We start from the raw sequence: 25,209 nt of genomic DNA on the forward strand, positions 1-25,209 counted from the left end.
TTAGTATGTCTGTTGTTAATAGAAAAACATCTGCTTTTTCGCAAATTATTTTTAGAATGAGAGAAATAAAAACTATTTCAATATATTCTTGTCATTTATTTTTACTACATAACCATTATGAGATAAAGTGTGAGACTTAATAATTCTGAAAGTGTAAATTTAATCACTACAATAAAAATATTAAAATAATTAATATTATTGCTTTGTGTTTATTTTCATGATATTGAATAGTACAAAAGCAAGTATATGGGATGAAAAAAATTCGTCAACCTATTTTGGCGGGAAAGTGCTAGGCAAACGTTCAAATTTTTGGCTGGAAAGTGGTGGGCAAAGGTTCAAATTTTTGGTGGGAAAGTGGTGGGTAAAGGTTAAAAATTTTTGGCGGGAAAGTAGTAAGAAGGTTCTAACAACTGTCACTTTGCATCCCATCATCAGTCAACTACATTGAAAGTGACACTGGTAGGATACAAATTTCTGGATATAAATGTTAAGAATATGAATCAGAATTTTCAAATATTTCAAATATGACTTGTTATGGGGTTGATATAAAGTATGTCTGTCTGTGTGTGTGTGTGTGTGTGTGTGTGTGCATCAGTGTGTCTGTGTGTGTGTGTCATTGGGTTGGTAGTATATGAAGAAATGCTGGTTGAAGTAACATTGTGTACATTACAGTTGACAATGTCCATCAAAATAATGGTCAACAATTACATCATTCATAACATGTAAGAACCTGGGATTGAAACATAGGCCTTTAGGTGGAACACTGCAACTTCATAGTTAGGTAATAATATTGGCACTTGTATCATTTCTACAACTAGATCATTCACAACGGGACTAATGTAAGAACCTGGGATTGAAACATGGGCCTTTAAGTGGAACACTACAACTTCATAGTTAGGTAATAATATTGGCACTTGTATCATTTCTACAACTAGATCATTCACAACGGGACTGATAATATAATACTAACATAAGAACCTGGGATAGAAACATAGGCCTTTAATATTTGGATTATTTTCAAGAGAAACAGTTAAATGCTAAATGCTGATACATATTGTAAAAACATCACAATATCTGAACCTCTGGCTCCTACATCAACACAAAATGACAGGAAAACCAACTTCATGTAAATTATTTGCATTTTTTATTAATTTAAACTTTCAAGCTTGGAATAACACTTGTTACAATGTCAGCATCAGTATTTTCATAATAATAATAATAATAATAATAATAACAATAATAGTAAAATTCTTCCAAAAAAAAAATTTGATACATTGTTCCCATGGTAACATCTACCTGTAGGGAAAAACCACAGGTTTGAAAAATATACCATTATACCAAATATATACAAATTTTTGGGTAATAATGTAAAAAATACTGTTAGTGTTGGAAGGTTTGAGGCCACTTTATGGGTTGCTTTTCACGTTTGAAAAACAGGCAAAAAGCACGGTTAAAATATTACAATATTTACAGGAAATATATTCCATTACACACACACATTCATGCTAAGAAAAGAAAGTTTTGATGATGTTGAAAAATACAAATTTTTGTGAATTATTACTTTATTTTTAGCATTTATGGCAAACTATAATAAATATTAGAAGTATGTATACTCTGTATTTTTTTTTTTTTTTAAAAATCAAATAATGTAGTGATTGTATTTCTGAATTTTTTGAAATTTTGTAATTGTGAGTAGTTGATAAAAAAATTCATTTTGTTAAAGCCCATTGAACGTATTGAAGGTTGTGTTTTTCACACTTTCTGATCGACAGGTCAAAGGTCAACTTTTGTGAATGGTGGCAACAAACAACTTGGGAGTTGCCAACAGCTTGGGAGATTTTGCAACAATGTTCCATTAAGTACTATGCAATTAAAATGTGATTTGAATGTAGCTTAAATTTCATTACTATTCTGTGTGTGAAATCTAAATAAGACAGCCCATACACAATAACCATATATACCAGTCAGAGGGTTGGGGGATGTCTTGATATTGGAGAGCGCCCTCAGTGGTGAAAGAAACCTGTTTCTGTATTTGCATATTTCCTTTTTATATGGCACAAAACAGATGCATTGTCAATAAATATAACTTTCTAAAAACAGTCTGACTGGCTATATACAGCATAATAGTTTATAAAACAAAACAAAAATGAATAATTGTAGTGGTGAATCTAAATTTGCAATAAATACCACAACATAATACTGTTGTATGTAATAATAATCCTTACAGTTGCATTTGAGCAACTTTTTCTCGTATTTTTCAGAACTTGTCTACTTTACACTGCTTGAAACAGGTTCATATAAGAGAATGGCATTGAAAATTATTGCAGACACTTTAACCACGTAATGTTAGCATTTTTGCTAAAGTTTGAGCGACTGAGAAGGCAGACATAAATTGATAAAGAGCATTGCATAGTTTTCTGAATGGTGTACTATCATTATTATCATTCTGGTGGGAACCCCCATAAAATGACTGGAAAACTTGGACAGATTTTGCCCATCATTTTACAATAACTTGTTAAATACATAGATGCAGGGATTTGCCATTATAATACTATATGTATATTAGAATGAACTGGGTTGTATTTTTGACAAAGGCTAGAAACTTTAATATGGCAAAAGTGACTTGAAATTCAACAAATATTTTAATGAATTTGTGAAGTAGACAGTCTTTTAATGATGTTACCGAGTTTTGTGAGAATAGCAAATGTATCTACAACAACATATATACTAAAGGTACAAAATTTTTTGAGATTAAGCATGAAAAACCCCCAAACAGTTTAGAATGTCTGCAATAATCTGCCTTTCTGATAACCTTTACTGCTTTGACTGTCAATCATGTTGGGTTAAAGGTTATATATCCAAATATGGGCAAAAGGGGCCTGAACAAGACTTATGATTGGCTATACTTTTCATTACCATGACAACAAATGAAAAAAAAGCTGTAACAAAACCAAAATTCACCACAAAGTATTAATTATTGAGATTAGGGGGTTTGCTTTGCTGGCCTTCATGGCATTAATAATACATTTTGTATCTATAAAATTTAAAATATATACAAAAATATTGTCAAATTTATTCAAAATTTGACTGTCGGTGATCAGAATATAATTCTCTGTGGCATAAACAGTATGCAGGTTACTAAGGCATTTTTTTTCTATATGTTACAGAGGAACAGATCATTCACCATATAAAATGTATTTTGGTTTTCACATAATTTTGGATATACTGTATATTTGATTACATCGTCAAGTCAACCTCAATTTCTTGAAGTAAACAAATAAGGCAACTTGTAAATTGGAAGTCGAATTTCTTCCGTAAAAAAAGTTGACAAATCAATAGTGTATTCTTGGTATGGGCAGGGTATTATTATTGTCTGTAAATGTCGTAGCACCCCTCTGGACATAACATAGATCAGTCTGTCTATTGAAATATGGACTTTGACATGATTTTTCAGGGGTGTGAAGCTTTACTAAATTACAGTGATCAACAACTGGATGACTGTAACTTAATATCTTTTGGCATTACTTTTTTACCAGGATATGATGGTTTCACTGGACCATTTATTTGACCATTTTCTTTTCTATGATGGTCTTTTGTGTAATGTAGTCCCCCATTCATATGGGTAAAGTTCAACGTCCTTTTAAAATCCCCAGTTTTCATGGCAGTGTCAGTATTTTTCATGTAATCATCATGTCCTGATGGTTCTTCAGAAAATTCCAAATCGCTAGCATCCATGACGAGTGCGGCGTCCTCTAAGAGGTCGGCTCTTAGACTGATGGGTTGTCTGCTTCGTGGTGTATGCATGGATCCAGTGCTGCTCTGGGAAGAGAATGAGTTTTCCCGGCTACGACTGGAATGATATGGATCTTTCCTCATGGGGGGTCCTCTTGCTGACGGAACATGTATAACACTCGGAATGGAGGAAGTTGAGGAATACAAACTACTGGTTGTGCTAGCAGAGCTTCCTGGTCTCGCTAGATGTCCGTAGGTATGATCCGGACTGATGTCAGTTTTAACTTTAGTTGGCGAATCTTGTCTCTGTCCTGGTTTGTACTCCGGTGGGGCGACGTACCCTCTAGGACTTGGCTCTCTCTGTTTTGGTGGCACATTCTCCATAGGTTTGCTATGAGTCCTTACTGGCAAGTTGGCCGTTGGACTTACTTTGCTAACACCAGCAGCTTGTTGGAATGACAACGGTTTAGTAGCATTTTCCTTAACAGTCGCCATGGTTGGCTTTTCACTTGCTGAGACACTTTTCTTATCATGTGTACTAGAACCACCAGAAACAGCAGTGTCGGTATGACGACGCACTTCAAGTCTCGATGGCATAACATTTGCTTGTTGAAGTGTGGTTTTACTGCTATCTTTGTCTCTGAGAGAAGCTTGGTATAGAGATTTCGGTGGCTTTGCCTTCACAGGTGGTGGGATCTTCTTAGATGCACTACTACTGACACTGCTGTTAGACGGTGATGGTGGTTGGTATTTCGGAGGAGGAGTTTCAGGAGGAGTTAGACCGCTATGTGAACTGCTGCCACTCCTTCTGGAAGACCTGTTTTCCCGTACAGTACTAGCTGTATCTGTGTCAGACAGTTCCTGATTTGTACGACTTGTGAGTTCCTCACTTACAAGTCTTTGAGTTCTCTTGGTACTTTTCTCTTTAGATTCATTACTCTGTATGTTCCTCTTTGGAGCTATTTCAGGTTTCTTTGACAATACTGGTGGTGGATGATTCACTTGAGGGCTGGCACTTGTCTCCTCATCTTCAGTTTCTTCAATCTCCTCAATTTCTGGCTCTTCGTCGATTCGATGGTTTCCACTTGGGGAGACCTGTCTCTGCATCATCTCAACAGCCTGCATATGTGCTCTAGTGTCACAGAGAACTTTGAGAGCGATTGCTTCAGGACCTTGAGGAGTTGTATTCACAGGTGATTGTTTGGTGCTCGGTTTGACAAAAGCACTAGGTCGAGTGCCATCAAGTCCTCCAAGTTTAACTGCAGCAGCTACAGATTGTTGTTTTGTTGCCGGGGCAACCTTAGGATAATCATCCACCAAGTTCTTCTTCTTTGCCTCTTTAGTTTTTGATTTGCCGCCATACACTCTCCGGCTGCTGGCAAAGATGTCCTCTTCCTCATTCCCTTCCTCCTCATTCTGGAATGTTGGATTTATAGTTCCTGTCACAGGTTTCCGGGGCGATGCCTTATCGATCAAGTTTTCCTGAGATCCGTGTTTTCTTGATTTTTCCTTCTCTGTAAGTCTTTCACCTTCATCCTGACTGGAATTCCTTTTCCGATCAAATATTGATGTTATTCTGGGAGTAAACTGGAGATCGCTGTCCATGGAATGTCCACTAACGTTCTGTCTGCCATGAACGGCACAATATGATCCGTAGTCATCCCGGGACATCCTGTAGGGCGTGGAATGAGCTGTTGGCATATATGGCGACATTTCCGCAAATGCACCAGATATTCTCCGTGATTTTGGCAAGTCGCTATCCTTCCTGTTAGATCCGGGTGAAGAACCTTTCAGTGAATGGCTGGATATGATGGACATTCCAGATGTAGCGGACAAGGAAATTCCAGACAGGGATGCTCCTGACTGGGAAGATGTCAGACTTTCTAGGGATGAGGATGGTTCTAATGGCAGTGTCTTCAAAGCTTCTGATGGCTCTGTTGGGAGACAGAAAACAGAAAAAAATCAGAATTGAACGAAAAAAAAAGAAAGATGCACAGTAAAAAATAACTAAGTTAACATCAGACCAATCGATTTCACAGAGATATCATGTTAACGATGCGTTGTAGACGATGTTCTCCTATTTGATGATGAAGACAAATGTGTGTACACACTTGCCAAGTGTACCTTGTTCCCTTTGTTTTGGTCAATAAACTGATGAGTTTAGTACTGTCTAGTCATGTCATTATTAAACACATGTTTTATCTTCCTGTTTGTATTTCTGTATAAAATCTCTATCTGGAGTCCCACATTTCTGCTCACTGTCTCTTAAACAGTGAGACTGTAAACAGCCATGTGCATATTATTACCAGATTTTAATACACCTCTCTCTTACATGTGTTCTACAACAATTTGGTAAAAAAAAAAGCTACTATGTTAACACTTGAAGTGATAAATCCTCTCTGTCTTTTATTTTGTTTATTTAAAATGAAAGTCAGAAAATTTGGAAGTCAGTTACAACTGCTGACATCAGACCGTGGATGAATGGCACCTGTTATAAACAGGGACAGTAAACAAATGAATTGGATTAATAACACTTGGCACAGCATATTGGAAGTACAGAGGATTGTATCACATTCCATCATCCTCTTTACATAATAGTTCACATTCACAAACAAATGTCCAGTTTCATAAAACTGTTCTTATCAAACCATGGTGTGTAATACAAGTCTCTGCTGTTCCAACATACTGAGCCAAGTGTCCAATTCACTTTACCTGTTTGTAACAGGTTCATATTTGTCCATGGACTGATGTCTGTATTTGTATTCCACAGTGATCAGTCTGTGTAGAGTAACTGGGACAAGATTTGATGATCTAGGTTTTTCTTTTAGTTAATTTGATTACCCTGTGATACTATCAGGCTGAGCATAACTTACCAAATACTGCTAGCAGGGATTGCAATGCAAAGTAGAGGATTCTTTTACTGGCTTGTTTACCACTGTGTAACAAAACTTCATCTTTACCCACATCTATCACATCAAAACCTAGAAAAAGTGGAACATAGAATTACACAGCTGTCAATATTGTGTGAGTGAGTGAGTGAGTGAGTGAGTGAGTGAGTGTGTGAGTGAGTGAGTGAGTGAGTGAGGGAGTGTATGTGTGCATGTACATGCATGCATGCATGCATGTTTGTTTGTGTATGTGACTACGTTTGTGTGTGTGAGCATGTATGCAGCATGCATGCATGTGTGTGTGTGTGTGTGTGTGTGTGTGTGTGTGTGTGTGTGTGTGTGTGTGTGTGTGTGTGTGTGTGTGTGTGTTGCCAATGTATTGATGTTGTAATATCACATTTCAAACAAACAGTTTACATAAATACTTCAATCCATATTCATATCAGATCAGACAATACCCAGTACATTATTACAAATGATGTTTACTTGTATTTGTAATGATTGTATCCGTTGGCCAAAACAAAACTACTGAAACAATACTGTCCTATTAACATGCATATGTTTTCCTTAAGACATCATTTTGGCATTCTGAGTATGACTATGCCCGTCTCAGTAAAGTGTCATTATTCAACTTCCACCCAATCTGAACCCCATATAGAAACCCTTCTGTATATACTATAATACGATTTGGGTTCAATATACTTTCTACAGACTTTGACCTATAGGTGATGAACTTCTTCAAAATCAACGTTAGCAATCCTAGGAACACCTAGGTTTGCTAAAATCTGTATTTTGGTCACAAGGATTGTTACAAGTTTATTATTGTATTCTTACCTAGAGCTGCAAGGAATTCATGACATCCTGGTGTTCTCCATTGTCTAACATTCAGTGGTACTTGGAGAGCTGAATCTTTCTCTTTATACTTTGCTATGGCTTGTTTCAGCTGAAAAACAAACACGAAGACATGATTATTTTTGTATAATCTAGTGATAATATAAAAGACGTATCTCATAGTACTTCGTCTTGCCATGAGTGATAGAAAGATATCCTTTGATGAACTATTTCCTACAATTTCAAAAAAACTGTCTTCGGTGTTTAACTTTTACATTCAGAAGTATCATCTTGTCTTACATTTATCTACTATGACTATTTGTTACTTCAATCTATAAAAATAATCTTCCAGATAATTTCTACAATGAGACTTGAGTTTATAAAATCAACAGATGTGGTTGTTCATCTCAGCCAAGTAATTTGATTTTTTTCAGTGTACAGAAAATCAATTCATTACATTTCTTATCATCTTTCAGATTCTTTTAAAAGTGGTTAACTGTGTTTGAGTACACAGAACAATATGTTAAGCAATCGTCTGAAATAAAATACTCTGTACTCCCAAAATTTTCAGACGGGGATGTGCAGCCCCATGCATAATTCAAAAAACAGACCCATCGTTAGAGATTTCCAGTCACAATCATCTGGTCTGATACCTTTATTCTGATGCTGTGAAGGTATTTCTAAAGCATGAAAACGTTTAAAATGTTGTGGTCCCATGATTATTTAAATGAAAAGTCAACCACATTTATGGATTTTTTCGTGAAAATGTGACCTATTTCTGTATACCTTTTTATAGGGGTACACCCCCCCCTCCCTCACACCCCCTATCTCAATATGCCACACAAAGTCTTACCAGTTTGATGATTCCTAGTGCTGTGTCCGGTGCATTCAGTAGTCTTGATAAACCTAGTAACATCTCTGGTGATAGGCCTGGAAAAAACAGAAATAAAGACAGAGTAAATATTTCATATCATTTCATTTCATATTATTCTGTGTGGACGAGTGTGTATGTGTGTAAATAAGAAGTTTAAGTATCTAATATGTTAGTGGCTTAATTCTATTTCAGATCATTCTGTCCATCTTGGCAGTAGTGTGTGTATATGTCTGTGTCTCACTGCATGTGAATGTATGCGTGCATGTGAATTCATGTGTTTACATGTTTTAAATGTGTGTCAGTGTGTACCATCAAATCAGACTTTATTTTTTCAATCTCGAATAGCTTTGCCTTTGTAATTTTGAAGTAGTAATGTTTGAGACTGGGGGAAAAAAAACTTTCTTGCCAAGATAAAAATAGCCAATGATCCTTGGTCTTCAGAATTTTTCAACATGCGTGGTAAAACAAAAGCATTATGTGTTTAGAGTATGAGGGCGCTATATAACTCACCAAGCAAAGCCTGCAGGCTTGCACTAGCCTGCATCAGTCTTTCTCCAGGATCCGATTGAGGGAAGAACACCGATGCTTTGATGTCATTACTGGCTGCTTCGAAGCGAAATCCTACAGACAGAAGAAGTTCCCGCCAGCCCTTAACAGGACCAACTTTCTTCATAATGCTCTCCTGAGTGGTGTACATAGGGTTCCTCTGTCCACGATGGATTCGCTGAAGTGACTTCTCAACCTGTGTGGTAAATGAAACTCTGACTGTCAGACTTTGTGTTGGGGTGCAGGTGTAATCTCACATTGATCATTGATTCATATTTTCACTTTTTATGATGATTATTATGTATTGCATGATAAAAATGATAATATCAGATTCTGGTACATTTTGTGAAATTTTGGTTATATATAATTATGTCCCTCTTTCTGGTTTCTGATGTAATGTTCCTCATAAGATTATGAACAAGAAACTCATATGAGTAATCACGTAGTAGAAAGGTTGTTGAAATACCGATAGTAGATTGAGTAGAAAATGGGATAATTATTACCGATGTGTTGAAAATACAACTCACCAGATGTAACAGAACTCTCATTGCTTCCCTACATTTTGTTGGTGTTGACATGATTTCACTGAGTGCATTTCCAAGCATCATGGTCTTGTTACTAAGTTTGACATCACCACCAATCAACATCAAACCGGCCCAGTTAGCTGGATGACAGTATTGCTTCACAGAGTGTATATTATGCATGGCGTCCGTCATAGCGTAACTCGTCTGGGCACCATGTAGAAGGTTCCCGTACAAGTCTCTCATGAACACCTTAGATACGATTTCCTTGACGGGCCAAAGTGGAACGAGAACACTTTGCGCCCCCGCTGTCAGGAAGGCTCTGACTAGACCGATCAGACCGTCAGATGTGATGTGACCGAGTCGAAGGTCTTGGTTGTGTGCACTGAGAACAACTAGTTTGGCAGACAGCTTTAGATTGAGGATATCAGCAGCTGTGAGAAGGAACTCATTCAATGCTGGCATGTCAGCATTACTCTCTAGATCACTTTCATCACTGTCATTGAAATCCATACGTTCAGCCAGACCGTGGGAATCACTGAAAAAAACAACAATACAAGAACTAGTGAGCAGTTGCAAGTACAAACAGAACTCTAAAATGAGCCTGTAGCTGTATTGGTGAATTCACAGCTTTTCTCTCTCAACAACTTTATCATTATTCTGATTTTTGTCTTCCATGTGATGTGAGTAAAAAAGTGAATACATTACACTTACCCTGTGAGATGTAGTGCGGCTCCCCCTTTACCAGGAATAGACATTTCACCCGGTGATAATATAATAGCGGACAGCTTCCATGAGATGTGAGTTGCAAAGTGAATACATTCAGCGTTACTCATTGTTTTCAGTACTGTTTCCTTTGTTGCTGAACTTCCCAGTAGTGGTTTGATACCAAAGATATCACCAACAATCCTGGCCTCCTGTATACACAAAACAAATACTCACACATTATATATCATTATTACATAATTATTCAACCATTCCATTTCAAATCTGGGTTTGTGGAAACTGAACCAATATATCATCGTGACGTAATTCACAACATATCTGAATGCACTATGATTCAACATGAAATTATCACCAAAATGAAACGTGCTGTAACATTAAAGTTGTATGTACCTCAGATATACCTCAAACTTGTACAGTTACTTTGTTCATTAAAACTCCTATCCATTCTCAGGTAAAGTCAAGAACTACATTCATGTTAAAATGATATCACATCAAGTTCTTCTAGAATCCAATATAGTTTGTGAAATAAAATCTACTAAGGGATGATTGCATGATGTCACACAAACTCAATAAACAAACTTCATTCATTTAGGGGAGGGGGGTTTGGCATTAACGCAATTGTTGGACTTCATATTTGCACGTCTAACCAAATTTTGAAATCTTTCATGCCTTCAATGATAACAGGTTCTGTATTTACTACTGAGATGTTGATAAGTTGATTAAAATTTACATCTAATGTGATATACAGTGCTGGGTTTCCAGTAGTATTTTACTGTGTTTACCATCATGATTTTACATTGCATCAATCATAGTGGTATGACTGCTACAATTTTCATCATGGTTTTAACATCATAATGTAAATGTGTTGATGTCAGACTTGTGAATGTTTGTTTAAGGGGAGGGGGAGGGGGTTTCTCCTAGACAAATGAAGTTCGTTTTAATATTGAGCTTGTGCGACATTGTGCGACTGTCCCTTAGAATGATGATGTCATTTGCAGGCAATCTAACCATAAAGCAATCCAATCAAATAGCTAGCACTAACCTGATCAGCATTGACAAGACTACCCCATCCCCATCTATCCTGTGCAGCGGGTGGTAGTTTGGGACTACCGACAATCAGTGCTGGTAGTGAACTAGTACTGTTAGATGAATGATGGCTAGAAGCTCTGATTCCAGCATTTAGAGTTCTCATTGATGGCACAACTCTCAGTTTAAATCTCTCATATAGACATTCCTGACTGGTGGAACTCTTCAGGACTGCAAACGGTACCAAGTACAAGTCACCTAGGAGATGGTAAGGAAATGGTTACGATATCATTCCACATATGCTGTCTTTTATTATATCATACACATATTATATGTATGTATGTATGTATGTATGTATGTATGTATGTATGTATGTATGTATGTATGTATGTATGTATGTATGTCTGTCTGTCTGTCTGTCTGTACGTACGTACGTACGTACGTACGTACATACGTACGTACGTAGGTAGGTAGGTAGGTAGGTACGTAGGTAGGTAGGTAGGTAGGTATGTATGTAGGTAGGTCTGTCTGTCTGTGTGTGACTGTCTGTGTGTGTGCATGCATGTGTGCATGTATGTAGGTAGGTCTGTCTGTGTGTGACTGTGTGTGTGACTGTGTGTGTGTGTGTGTGTGTGTGTGTGTGTGTGTGTGTGTGTGTGTGTGTGTGTGTGTGTGTGTGTGTGTGTGTGTGTGTGTGTGTGTGCATGTATGTATGCATGTATAAGAATGAATGAGTGACCTGTTTATTTGAAAACATACCTTGTAAGACTAAGACCAGCTCTCTTGGTGGTGTGGTTGGACCGTTAGCTTTAGGTAACACATCTTCCATGGGTTGGATTAATAACTCGTACAACGTCTTCAGTGGTGGTTTACCATTCCCTGATCTGCGTCGTGCCATCCCAAGTTTACCACCTAAACTCATCCCACCAAAGACACTTCCATTTAGACTCATACCACTCATTTGACTAAACAGACTGTTCAGGCTATGTGTACTGCTGTTTAACGTGTGATTACGCTGCAAACCTCGTACAAAATCACCGTCGCTCTCCGAACTGATCTTACGTCCGATCTCTTCTAAGTGTTGTTGGAGTAGATCGTCTGCCTCACTTTCTGTTTCACTTGTCACTTCACATCTGCCAGACAAAGATGGCTGCATATCTACTCCGAGACTTTCCCTTGCATATTGTATGTACTGGTCCAGTTGTGTCGATGTCGTGGAGTTCATGATTGTATTTATGGATGTGTTACTCTCCGAGGAAGATCGACTGTCGGTGGCACCTTCACCATCTAGTTCTAAATCACTGAGATGACATTCATGAAACTTGACAATGCCTGCAAGGAAGTACAAAATGAAATGTATTTTAGAAGTCATGTAGGCAAGTACATGCACAGTGTTTTTGCTAAGGATGGTAACTAGGTAAAATCTACTGAGATTCCCATGTCATTTTACCAGGGTTCCCAAACAAAATTGCCACAGATAGACTCTTTGGGGAAACATTGCCATTTTTACCCCTTCTCCCTTTCTGTTACCACCGTTCCCCAACCTTAGCAAAAACACTGAATGCATTTTAGTATGACACAGAAGTACATGAAAATACTTGAAAATTAAATTTTTCCAAAGGAACACATGGCATAGTCTGAAAGGTCTGGACATTGGTCCGGTAATGTAACCACTTGTGAAACAGCGCATTACATATGCCTGGATCTTTCAGGCTACATATGGCAATCCTACAAAATAAGAGATAACATCCCGAAATCAGTCTTTCTATTTTCCCGTTCAATACTAAGATTTTATACAAGATTCAATGTCAATAACAGTGGTACTTCAAATCAAACTTTAAAAAAAAATGCCAGCTGAGGTGGAAAATTAGTCAATAATTCTGTCTGGTTTTATACTCAATTACTGCTAATAAAAGCAATAATAGAAATGTCAGAAGCTTCGTTGGTTGGTATTTCACTGGACAAAGCATTTTTTGATGGAAAAAGGTGGGACTGAGAAAGGATGAGGCAGGGTTTTATTTGGTGAGGTTGAGTACCTTTGACTGTACTTTTGAAGTGTGTTTGTACTTTACTCTGTACTTTTAAGTAGTTTCTCATTTAATAATCGAACATATGCCTGTATAACTGCTTAATGGTATTGGGATTGGTGTGAAGGTAGACACGAAAAAAGAAGAACGAAATATGAAATTGAGAAGGAAAAAAAAAAGCCACAGGTGCATAGCTATTCAATAGTACTTATGTATAATTGAAACCTAATAGTTTTGTAGGCTTTCCTTTGTACCAGTCATGTTTTTCTCTCACTTCTTTCACGGCCTTCCAAATGAACACACAGAACTGAACACTTGTTGATGAGTACACCATAGTGAAAGAACACACACATACACACAGCAAAGAGGTAGAAATGTCAATACAATAACAACAAGTAGTACTCCATTAATTGTGTTAACACAATACTTATAGTTTGTGTTGATTTTAGAGCAGTACATTGTTCTCGTCTTCGTTATGTGCTCGAAATATTTTAGCCGTCTAAGACCACAAAACACTTATTTCATAAACTTATGCTTCACATCAAACACAGAAAAAGCTCAAGAATTCGATGAACCAACATTACAGTACTATAAATGTCATGTTCCGCAACCTGTCAGTTTGTTGGCCGACAACGAGCTGATACAAATGATATGTGTCACTTGACAATTAATTGCTACCCTGCGACTACTGTGCTGTCAGCCACTCAGAACACAATGCAATGTTTTCCCACATTCGAAAGAACTCAATGAAAAGTTTTCCCACCTCCTTGTAGTTATAAAAAAGAAAAAGCTAAAATACACTGTTAGTGTAACTCCCATGTTTAGTTGGGGAAAGCAAAATATTTGGAAACGCTGTCAACACATTGTGTGTTAAATTGTGTTATGGCCATTATAAGGTTACAATGTACTACTATTGTTTTTATCTAGGCCTGCAGAAAAACAAATTTCACTTATCTCATGGGTGGCAAAAACTACACAACACAATTTCTCCCCACAGATTCTATCGTTCCTATGTTTCAGGTATTATGGCTATTTGCTATTTTCTTAAAAGGTAAAGGTCAAATGCAAAATGTACTCATAATACACATTTATCTTTTATTCATAATATTATTATTTTTTTATTCTATATTAATAATATTCTGTAATCAATATAAATAAACTATGAATTATTGATTCAATTTAGAAATTTGGACACTTTGCTTGTATGAGGTATGAATTTAACACTGTAGTCAACTTTTGCGGAAAATCTTCCCATTGAGGTATGCAATACATGTATGCACAACTGTGTGACTTTTTTTTCCTTGGTTCAGAAAACGTTTTATGAACTAGCTATTGTACTAAATATTGTCTTGCAGCATAACGTAAAATTTACTTACCTTCTTTAGGAGTTATTAGCCACATGTAGAGATGTCCTGCAGCGATAGAATAATACAATATGGCCGCCGATTGTTTCTTGACGGCTTCTATGATCTGGTCCGTTGTCATCAACATACTGTCCATTGCCTCCACTAGATTATCACGCTGTTCAGTTTGTCTTTCAAGTAATAGATCAACAAATGCTCTAGTCCTGCCTCTTTCGGCTACAGCTAAGGCCTCATGTTCCCGGCCCAACTCTACGAGAACTCGTTGTAATGCCTGATATGACGCAGTTTGAAGGTCAAACAACGACAGCCGATAATCACTACTGAATTGTAACTCCCGACGAATGTTTTCAAATAATTCAGCTGCTTTGTACAACTGGTGTTGCGAATCCTCCAGGTTACTATTTGCCCAGAGCGCGAGTCCGAGCCGATGTCTGATTTTCGCTTCGTCCTCCTTCCGACCTAACTGATCAGCGATTTGTAAACCCTGTTGTAAATATGTAACGGCTTGAGAATAGTTTCCCAATGCATGGTGGATTCTACCAAGACTACTGAATGCTAACGTCTTGGCTACTCTGTCATTCATTTGTGCTGCGATACTTAAATGCTGTTCTTGGTACATGATTGCCGGCTCGTAATTTCCAAGAGATTCGTGAGTCACACCTAGGTTTCCGTACGCCCGTCCCTGGCATGAAGCATTATTCATATCCTCTGCAATAGTCAAGTCCATCTGATGATATTGCAAAGCCTTTTCATATTCACCCATTTGTTGATACACACCGCCGAGTCCACACGCACCATCAGCCTCGGCACTCTTGTCACGCAATTCCTGTGCAATTTTCAGCTGATGTTCCAGACATGATATTGCTTGTTCAAAATTACCCAGTAAACTGTGTAAACATCCAAGCTCACCGTACGCTGAGCCTTTGGCAGATACATTGTCAAGTTCATGGGCAACAACAAGACGTTTCTCAAAGCACACTAACGCTTGTTGTAGATTTCCCATAGATCGGTGGGCATTGCCTAGACCACGATAAGCACGATCCTGATCATTTGCATTATTGATTTTCTGAGCAATAACTAAATACTGCTCATAGTTCTTCACAGCCTCGTCAAAGTCACCAAGTGCTTCATAGCACTCTCCCAAATTGCCAAATGCACGCCCTCTATCGGCAACGGCAGTTGCACTTGTCACCTGTTCAAGAGTTGCCAACTGTTTTTCGAAGAAACCGAGGGCATCTTCAAAGTTTCCCATGTTCATTCGAGTAATACCCAGATTACCAAATGCTTGTGACTCAATCAGAGTATCTTTAAGTTCCCTACCTTTCTCAAGTTGTTGTTCATAACACTTATACGCTTCCTGGAATTTTCCTTGTGCCGTGTGCACAGCTCCTTGATGTCCAAGAGCTTTACATACGCCTTTCAAATCTCCTAATTCCTGGAATATATTCAACTCCTGTGTATGATACGTCAGTGCTTTGTTCAATTTCCCTATTTTCCGATGGGCAGCTCCAAGCATTCTGTAAGCATTTCCTTCCAGGTTCTTGTTTTTCACATTTTTAGCAAGAACCAACTGTTGGTCATAGAACTTTATAGCACCTTCTGTGTCCTTTCTAGCCATACAGATGTCTCCCAAATTTCCCATGGCACGGAATTTTCCTGGATTGTTTTTCAACTGATGGGCAATCGTGAGGAAGAATTTTTGGCAATCGTACGCCTGATTGTAATTGCCTAGAGTCTTGTGTGCAAGTCCAAGATTACAGTAAGCTCTCCCCATTGATATCTTATCTTGCATTTTCTTAGCAAGAGCCAAGTCTTGTTCATAGAAATGAACAGCTTCTTGGAAATGTCCCAGTGAATAGTGTGCATATCCAAGACAGTGATACGCTTTCCCTTCTCCCTCAACATCACACATACTTTTAGAGAGGGAGAGGAATTGTTGATACAATGGCACAGCTTGAGAGAAGTCCCCCTGTCCACTATAATAATTGCCGAGATTACTTAAGGCACGTGCTTCACTAGCTTTGTCTTTCAACTCTCTTGCAATATTGAGATGGCAGTGGTAATGTTCAAGAGCTCTGTCCTGATAGCGCAATGATTGATATGCGACCGCAAGGTTACCATGGGTAGAAGCCTCCGACCCACGGTCGTTTACCTCCTTTGATATCGCTAGTTCCTGTTTATGGTACTGAACAGCTTGCTCAAACTGTTGGAGTCCACTGAAGGCATTTCCTATGTTACCATATGCCCGACCCTGACCTGTACGATCACCAAGTTCATGAGCAATGGCCAGATGAGCTTTGTGTAATTTCAGAGCCATATCATATTGTCCTTGCTGCTGGTAAATAATTCCTAGATTTGAACATGCACGTCCTTCCATATTTTTGTCCTTGGTGTCTAATCCGATTTGCAGCTGCTGTTCATGGCAGAGTTTCGCACGATCTAAGTCATTCATACAACGGGCGGCATGTCCGAGCCCGGCATAAGCACGGGCTTCTATTGTCCTATCTTGAAGCATTTTCGCTATAATCAGAACCTGATTGTGGTAGTACATAGCTTGTTCGTAGTCTCTTTTGAAATGATAAGCACTTCCCAGGTTGCTGTACGCTCGTGCCTCCTCATTTTTATTGCCCAACTCTTTGGCAACGTTTAAATGTTGTTTGTGACATTCTAAGGCATTATCAAAGTCTCCCATAGAGAGATATACAGCACCAACATTTCCAATTTCTCGTGCTTCAAAAAGTTTGTCATTGAGTTGTCTAGTAAGGACTACACATTGTTTATGACTTGCTAGTGCATTTGGGTAGTCCCCTATTGCTGTGTACACATGTCCTGAAAGAGAAAAAAAAAAGGTGAAAATAATTCGAAAGTTTTAAAGTTGATCGACTCTACAAACAGCACAACACAAGAACTAACACATATTTACCTACTAGAGTCAGAAAATTGTCCATTTCAAGGGGATACATTTGAGTTGCTGTTTCCGAAATCATTTTCATTTGTCCGTTTGACACCTTTTTCCGTATCTGTGCATATCTTGGTGTCGAATGTACTCTTATTTACAGGTTGTGGTATGTTTGGTGGCCACATACTAACATTTCGACAATTGGTAACTATTTAAAATTCTGTAAGGGCCCTAAGTTATTGTTTGTATTACATGAAGGTATGCAGTGACCTAGATTCATCTTATTACAGGGCATCGGATCAAATTTCACAGACAGACAGCGAAAAACTTACAAAAACTCCTAATCTGTTTACTGAGTAATATCTGAATTATACAAATATTGGAAAAGCTAACACATTATAGCATAATTATTTACTTTTTAACTGTCTATATTTGCTTTTTCTCCGTTTCTGAGTTCATATCATGCTGAAATGTGTAAGTTACTAGCCCTAAGGGTGTCTCATAGTATCTTTCAAAGTGAAGCACTAACCAATACATCATTCTCTAGTTTGAAAACAGTGACTAAGCACAAACCTTTCAACGACATCATTATCAAAAGCTAAAAATAGGTATACTGGAATGCATATAACACAATTTTTTCCTGTTTTTTCAAACGTTTAATTTATCATATTTTGCATTTCCAAATGCAATATTGATAATAATAATAATAACGTTGGGTTTTTATATAGCGCTTTCCCACTCTGTGTTCAAAGCACTTTACAATTATTACCCCTGGCATGTATAAATCTATAGCTGTACAACGACCCTTTATACTTCATCAACTCCCTGGGGAGCATACAATTCATTGCAGCCTTAAGTATATAGGATTTAAGCATTCACATTGCAACCTCTATCCTACCAGGTCCCCAATTATACAGCTGGGTTGACTGAGGCACAGTTGTGGTTCAAATCTTGCCCAAGGACTTTAGCCATTCAGAAACACACGGCAGCGATGGGGCTAGAACCTGTGACCTGCAGATTCCAAGCCGGCATCTCTAAACATTCGCCCACCATGACTCCACTCCAACTCCATTTCTACACATATCCTCCAACTTTCTCAGTATGAACATTCACTAATTTCACAGGCAAAGCAGCTATTTTTCAAACATTGTTACAGGAACAATCATCCTTACAAAATATTAAAAGTGTAAGTACTTTCATGGTCAAGTGATTAAAAACAAAAGAATCTCTTACCAAGACCACTGAGGGCTTTAGCAGCTACTTTTCTGTCTTTCTGTTTCATAGCAAGGACCAGCTGAAACCTGTTGTGTGTCAGGGCTTCTTTGTAACCACCCTTTGAAAAGTAAGCTGACCCTAAGTTGCCATGGGCACGGCATTCACCATCATTGTCACCTGTAGAATGGAAGCAATATACATATCAATACATATCAATTTTTTCATAATAACATTTACAAGCAAACCTACACAATAACAAGTTGAAGATTTTCATCAAGTTTTACAAAATATACTTTTACCTTCCAAAATTCATTAAAAATAAATTTACCATGGCATCTTAACACAATGTTCACTTGTAAGCTTGGTTTAGTTCTAAATATGCATATAACACTTACTCTTGGGGCAAGGTTGCTATGTGTTCACGGTTTTTAAATTTTTTTTTTGAAAGTCTTTCTTTCATGACATTTGACATACTACACACAGACGTTATATCTGATTGATCTGTCTTGTCACATTGTGTAATGAAATATACTGCCATCTAAATAATCACACATTTTTCACATCTTTCTAAAGTTATTTTCAGATATCTGTTATTCTATATGATGGAGAAATTGTGCACATCATGTACCGGTAGTATTTTTGCTAAGGATGGGACAACTTCGTAACAAAAAAAAAAGAGGGGGGGGGGGGGGGGGGGTATTAGTAAAGCTGACATAGTTGTCAATACAGAGTACCATAGATTTATTAGGGAACCCCAGTAAAATGACTGACGAACTCAGGTATTAAGGTACCCTTAAAAACACTCATAGGGAACTCATAGGTAGAACTAGAACTTAGGTATTCCCATCCTTAGCAAAAACCCTGTAATATCTTCATGAAGTGATAGTTAAACACAAAAACTTCAGTTGATTAGGAATACTTACCTAGGGACTTGGCGACGGCTAGATCTTGCTGCATGTATGAAATTGCCTTGTCTGTATTGCCTAGACCCCAGTGAGCACTGCTGAGAGCTGAGAACACCGATCCTCTGAGTTTGAGACTGCAGGTACCTAGTAAGACCAACAGAACATAAGAATTTCGGTCAAACATTTGTCAATCAAAGTGTGGATTAAACAGTCATCCATACATTTTCAGAACTTATCTCTGGTATTTTAGGGTGAATCAAAATACATTGCTAAAATAAATATTTCCCTACCCTTTCAGTTGTAATAAATCAGGTTTTTGTATCAGACCTATGACTCTCGTAAAAATATCTTAAGTCATACCACTACCAGTAACTAGCAGTAACCTTAATAGGTAAACTAGTCATAATCAAAATTAGACTAAACTCCAGGTATTATGTTTGTAATACCATGATAAATACAAACCTACCACATCGCATGAATATAACATCGTCAAAAATTCTCCGCAAATGTTGCATTAGTTTTCGTAACTGCATAGGTAGACATTTTGTCACATCGAAAGATTGACGGACGTGTTGGATGGTGTTGACTGTTTTGTAGCCAATCAGCTCTCTTGAAATAGTCACATGACATCAATAGTTTCTACACTGTTGGGTTTCCTAAGATTTCTATTTAGTATTCATGTGGTATATACCCACAGGTGACGGAAAAGTCAGTGCTATAAATGTAAAGGTCACAAGGTCACTGATTGTTGCCATAGTAACACCTAGATGCACAGAGTAGTTGGTGTTGAAAGCTGTACATAGATTCTAGTACTGTCGATGTACTCATTTATTTTGAGAATTTTGATGCTCGAAAACTTTAATGGAAAGACAATTTTTCACACTTTTATTTTGGCATCTAAAAATTGTTGACTACAGGACTGTAGTTGTTATGGTTACTTCACTACTGTGAATTGATAAACAGTTATAGAAATAAATAAATCTGCCTGGATTTGCACATAATTTAAAAGTGATTCATTTTCATATTCACCGTTGACACTGACAATTAGTGATGTACAGCAAACTTATACAGCCTCTGTGTAGTAAAGACTGTGTTATTCGTATGTTGAGACACACTTACCAATTTTGAGAGCTGATTCTAAAACCACCAATGAAGAGGAGTGGTACCCTGCAGCTAGGAGTTCTTGTCCTATCACAGAAATAACAACAAATGGACTTTTCTCTAATTTCATTTTTTCTAACTGTCTGTATGTCGGTTCTAAGGTTGCCTTCAGAGGGGACTTCATTGCAGCGTCCACTAGACCCCCTAATAGCTGTAAACTCTTGAAATCTTGGGCCAGTCCTGAGGAGAAGGCAGCTAGGGCATCGGCATGGCGACCCAGGTATTGTAAAGCAACACCTTGGCGATAATAGGCCTGTAAACAAAATTAGATAAATATTGTTAGAATTAATAGTTTTGAATCACAGGTATTGTAGTAATAAGTAGTGATGAATTTTCAGTACAAAATAATATTTATCATTTCAAATCCAATCACAAAATTCACTCGGTCAGAATCATATTCCCTTATTTATTTATTTTCTATGAGATAAAATTACGTTGGATTGTAATAATAAGCACATGTAAGGATGAGTTTTTAGTAAACGTAATATTTATAATACCATGCACAAGCCAAGCTGAACAAAAAATATAGAATTTATACCCCGGTCATTCTGTTACGACAACGCATGTCTACTTCACCGATTCTGCTGTGTTCAAACTAAGCGTCAAAACATTCATTATTTTCCCAAATTTTTCATTGATATCACTGGTGCTGGTATAATTTTGTTTTTCTGATGGAAAATACTCATGACCTAAGGGTTGTCACTACTTGTCAAGCGACTTGTAGTGACACACACCCCTTTAATACATGTAGGTCACTCATATTTTCCTTGCTTGAACTAAAATAACGTTCTAATTACTTCAATTTCAAAGACACAAATTCTCTTGATCAGAATCCTTCACTCTATTTTTTTCACGACAAAGAAGCCTGCTACTGCATAATTTAGCTTGCAGCAGATAATCATTTACTAGATTCTGTATCAAAGTGAAAGATTAAAACCCAAGAGATAACACACACTAGTTGTATTAGAATCTCATCAAATGTCTTAGCATTTCTTTAGCTATGATTCAGAACTTGATCATGTGATTTCTGTCATTAAAATTTCATGAGAAATGGATTTTCCAAATGCATACGATACTTGAGAGCAAAATAGTCCATATTATCATTAAATATATAATTCTATGCATAATGTAGGCCACATTTCCACGGTAACATAAAACCTTTGAAATATACATGTACATGTGAAATGTACATGCGAGTATATTAATAATTTGTATATATGATTTTTACATTTTTTTCCTTAGATTTTGTAGTTCTTTCTGGGTAATATTTCCATGGCAACACATAACCACAGAAATGTAAAAGTGATTATGAAATGCTCAAATTTTTATATATCATTTGTTCATTTCCCTTAGATTATGTATTTTCCTTAGATTTTGTAGTTCTTGCTGGGTCATATTTCCATGGCAACACATAACCACAGAAATGTACATGTGATTATGAAATGTACAATTTTTTATATATCATGTGTTCATTTCCCTTAGATTACTAGTATGTATGTTCTTTACTTTCAAAATCTGTTTAGTCTAAGAATGGGCGGGGCTTGTTCTTTTAAGTTTTACTGTATCTATGTCAATGTACATATGCCTGTATCTGATGACAGATCTACATACATACTTGTTTGACACTATGTACAATTATTAAGATTAACAGGTCATATAAGTCACAGTAAACTGTTGCCAAACTCTGTGTATAAAGGTAGACAAGTAACAGACTTTTTTATAACAAGTAAATCCTTCATATATATACAAGCTAGCAAACATAGACTCTAGAACGGTGTGAAGTATGAAGTAGGTACCACAAATCACCAGACTGAATGACTGATAAAAATAGCACTAAATGACTATGGAGTGGCTATCATTTATATACAAGTTATATACAAGTACAGATTAGATAGGACTTAGTATTGTTATCCATGTTGTGATTACAATTTAATCCAGTCACAAATCTCAGTTAAATCCCTGGTATTTTGATACTTGTATTCTTGGCATGTAGTATGGATAGTGGAAAATGTCATAAAACGACGATTTGTTCATTGGCATTGGGATAAACCTTACCAACTTCCATATTTTGATTTTGATTATAACATATCGGAGGGAATTTATGGTTAGCATTTATATGATAAGGGCGACATCAATACTTCAATGTAGGATAAAAAACTATGAGAACTAAAATAGTTCAAAACTCCCCCTTCCCCAAAGTAAAAGAATTTTTTTTTTTTTACATTTTTATCTTACACTGAACTATTGATCTCACCCCGAATAAGTCACATGATTTGATGACAACATCCAGGCAGCATCACACGTGTTAACTACTGCATGTAGCCTCTCATATAGGGTAACTTCTTACTTTATTTTTGATGCAACAGATAAGGTTTAACTAATTTGTGGTATAGTCTACCTGGGTGCGTAATAAATATGGAGGTACAGTATGCACACACAGCAAAATCTCTCATATACTGTTTATACATATTACTTGTCCCTCTATTGGAAATTAAGGCAGGTTAAAGGAACAAAACCACAAATTACAAAGTATGATACCATACTAGCAGGCTTTACTACTAACAAATTTTGTACATACAGTAGCGTCCTAAATAAAGCATTCACTTTTCTTTTCTGAGACTAAGATAATGTATAGCTACATTGTTGGTACTGGACTTTCTCACAGCCTCGGGAGTGTCCCTAGCAGAAAGCGTCGGTTACATGTCCTTTTTAATATACTGAGAATCTTTACACAAAGTTCCTAATACAACTGAGGTAGTTAGGAAGGAGTAACTAGCATAGACAGGCTAGGATTACTGCAACAAACACTTTTTTTTCAAACTTTAGTCTGAACATAATAACCCCACACTATTAAACTCAATGCCATGTTTTACAAAAAAATATATTCTTTTCGCCATTGGAAACAGCTTTGTTGTATACATTTTTGTAAATCCATTCAGTCCAAGTCGCCTTGATACACAAGATTTAGGAAGTACACATACAATGTATATGAAATCGGCAGTTTCAAAGGTACATGTACTTAGGTGATCTTTTACCACAGGACAAAATGTCTGGATCCGTATCCTTGGTTCATTTTTGTATATGAATGGTACTTGTTCTTGTAATCCCATGTTCTTGACAGAGATTAGGGACAATTATCCCGGGTTTACCTTAAAAGTGTTTAGGTTCACATTATAGTTAACAACAACAATTATAAATTACATGTACTATCAGAAACCACATTACAGTAGTATAGGTGACATGTACTTTCAGCAACCACATTACTGTTACAGTAGTATAGTTGACTCGGAATGTAGAAAAAACACACCAAATGACAACACTACCAAAATACTTTCTTTGACGTAGTTACTCTCCAAACTTCACCTTGTTACTCTTTCAATAATGAAGGTTGAAACATACATCATTTGAAATGTACATTTTACAAATGGTTTATTTTGAAGACACTGGGGTAATATCAAGTATAAACGGTCCACATTATTCTTTATGATATATTTATTTTTTAATCTACAATGAGGCTCAAAACATGCATCTTTTGAAGTGGTTTATTTTGAAGACAGGGGTAATATCAAGTATAAACTGTCCACATTGTTTATGGCATGTTTGTTTAAATGAGAGTGAAAAAATATATCTTTTGAAATGGTTTGTTTAGAAGGCAAAGGACAATAACACATGTCAATTGTCGCCATTCTCTCTCATTTTAATGTTTGTTTTTTCTTCACAAATGAAGGTTGAAATAGCCATATTGTGAAATGACTATAGACAAATGCATTATGGGAAATGGGTTGTTTTGACCACATGTAGGCCAATATCAAATATAAACTGCAGGTCAATATCAAGTATAAACTGCAGGTCAATATCAAGTATAAACTGTAGACCAATATCAAGTATAAACTGCAGGTCAATATCAAGTATAAACTGCAGGTCAATATCAAGTATAAACTGTAGACCAATATCAAGTATAAACTGCAGGTCAATATCAAATATAAACTGCAGGCCAATATCAAGTATAAACTGTAGACCAATATCAAATATAAACTGCAGGTCAATATCAAGTATAAACTGCAGGCCAATATCAAGTATAAACTGTAGACCAATATCAAGTATAAACTGCAGGTCAATATCAAGTATAAACTACAGGTCAATATCAAGTATAAACTGCAGGTCAATATCAAGTGTAAACTGTAGGTCAATATCAAGTATAAACTGCAGGTCAATATCAAGTATAAACTACAGGTCAATATCAAGTATAAACTGCAGGTCAATATCAAGTATAAACTGCAGGTCAATATCAAATATAAACTGCAGGTCAATATCAAGTATACTGCAGGTCAATATCAAATATAAACTGCAGGTCAATATCAAGTATAAACTGCAGGTCAATATCAAATATAAACTGCAGGTCAATATCAAGTATAAACTGCAGGTCAATATCAAGTATAACCCCAGTGCACTGCCCGCCATTGTTACTGATATGTTTGTTACATTGTTACACTG

General features: G+C 36.8%; 1 protein-coding gene across 1 annotated transcript in view; it reads right to left on the bottom strand.

Moving 5' to 3' along the window:
• Positions 1–2,771: 2,771 nt before the first annotated feature.
• Positions 2,772–25,209, bottom strand: part of LOC144448820 (tetratricopeptide repeat protein 28-like) — an 85,198-nt gene continuing 62,760 nt past the window's right edge. Inside the window, exons 3-15 of the mRNA XM_078139124.1 lie at positions 20,674–20,968; positions 19,573–19,698; positions 18,668–18,826; positions 14,548–17,364; positions 11,904–12,476; positions 11,161–11,402; positions 10,107–10,309; positions 9,399–9,930; positions 8,836–9,067; positions 8,305–8,381; positions 7,455–7,563; positions 6,606–6,713; positions 2,772–5,666 (exon numbers count right to left, since the gene is read on the bottom strand). Of these exons, the coding sequence (XP_077995250.1) occupies positions 3,484–5,666; positions 6,606–6,713; positions 7,455–7,563; positions 8,305–8,381; positions 8,836–9,067; positions 9,399–9,930; positions 10,107–10,309; positions 11,161–11,402; positions 11,904–12,476; positions 14,548–17,364; positions 18,668–18,826; positions 19,573–19,698; positions 20,674–20,968 (7,656 nt within the window). The 3' untranslated portion in view covers positions 2,772–3,483. The remainder of the gene's footprint in view (positions 5,667–6,605; positions 6,714–7,454; positions 7,564–8,304; positions 8,382–8,835; positions 9,068–9,398; positions 9,931–10,106; positions 10,310–11,160; positions 11,403–11,903; positions 12,477–14,547; positions 17,365–18,667; positions 18,827–19,572; positions 19,699–20,673; positions 20,969–25,209) is intronic.

The sequence above is a fragment of the Glandiceps talaboti genome, chromosome 18 (assembly GCF_964340395.1).
Source record: "Glandiceps talaboti chromosome 18, keGlaTala1.1, whole genome shotgun sequence".
NCBI classification, from domain to species: domain Eukaryota; kingdom Metazoa; phylum Hemichordata; class Enteropneusta; family Spengelidae; genus Glandiceps; species Glandiceps talaboti.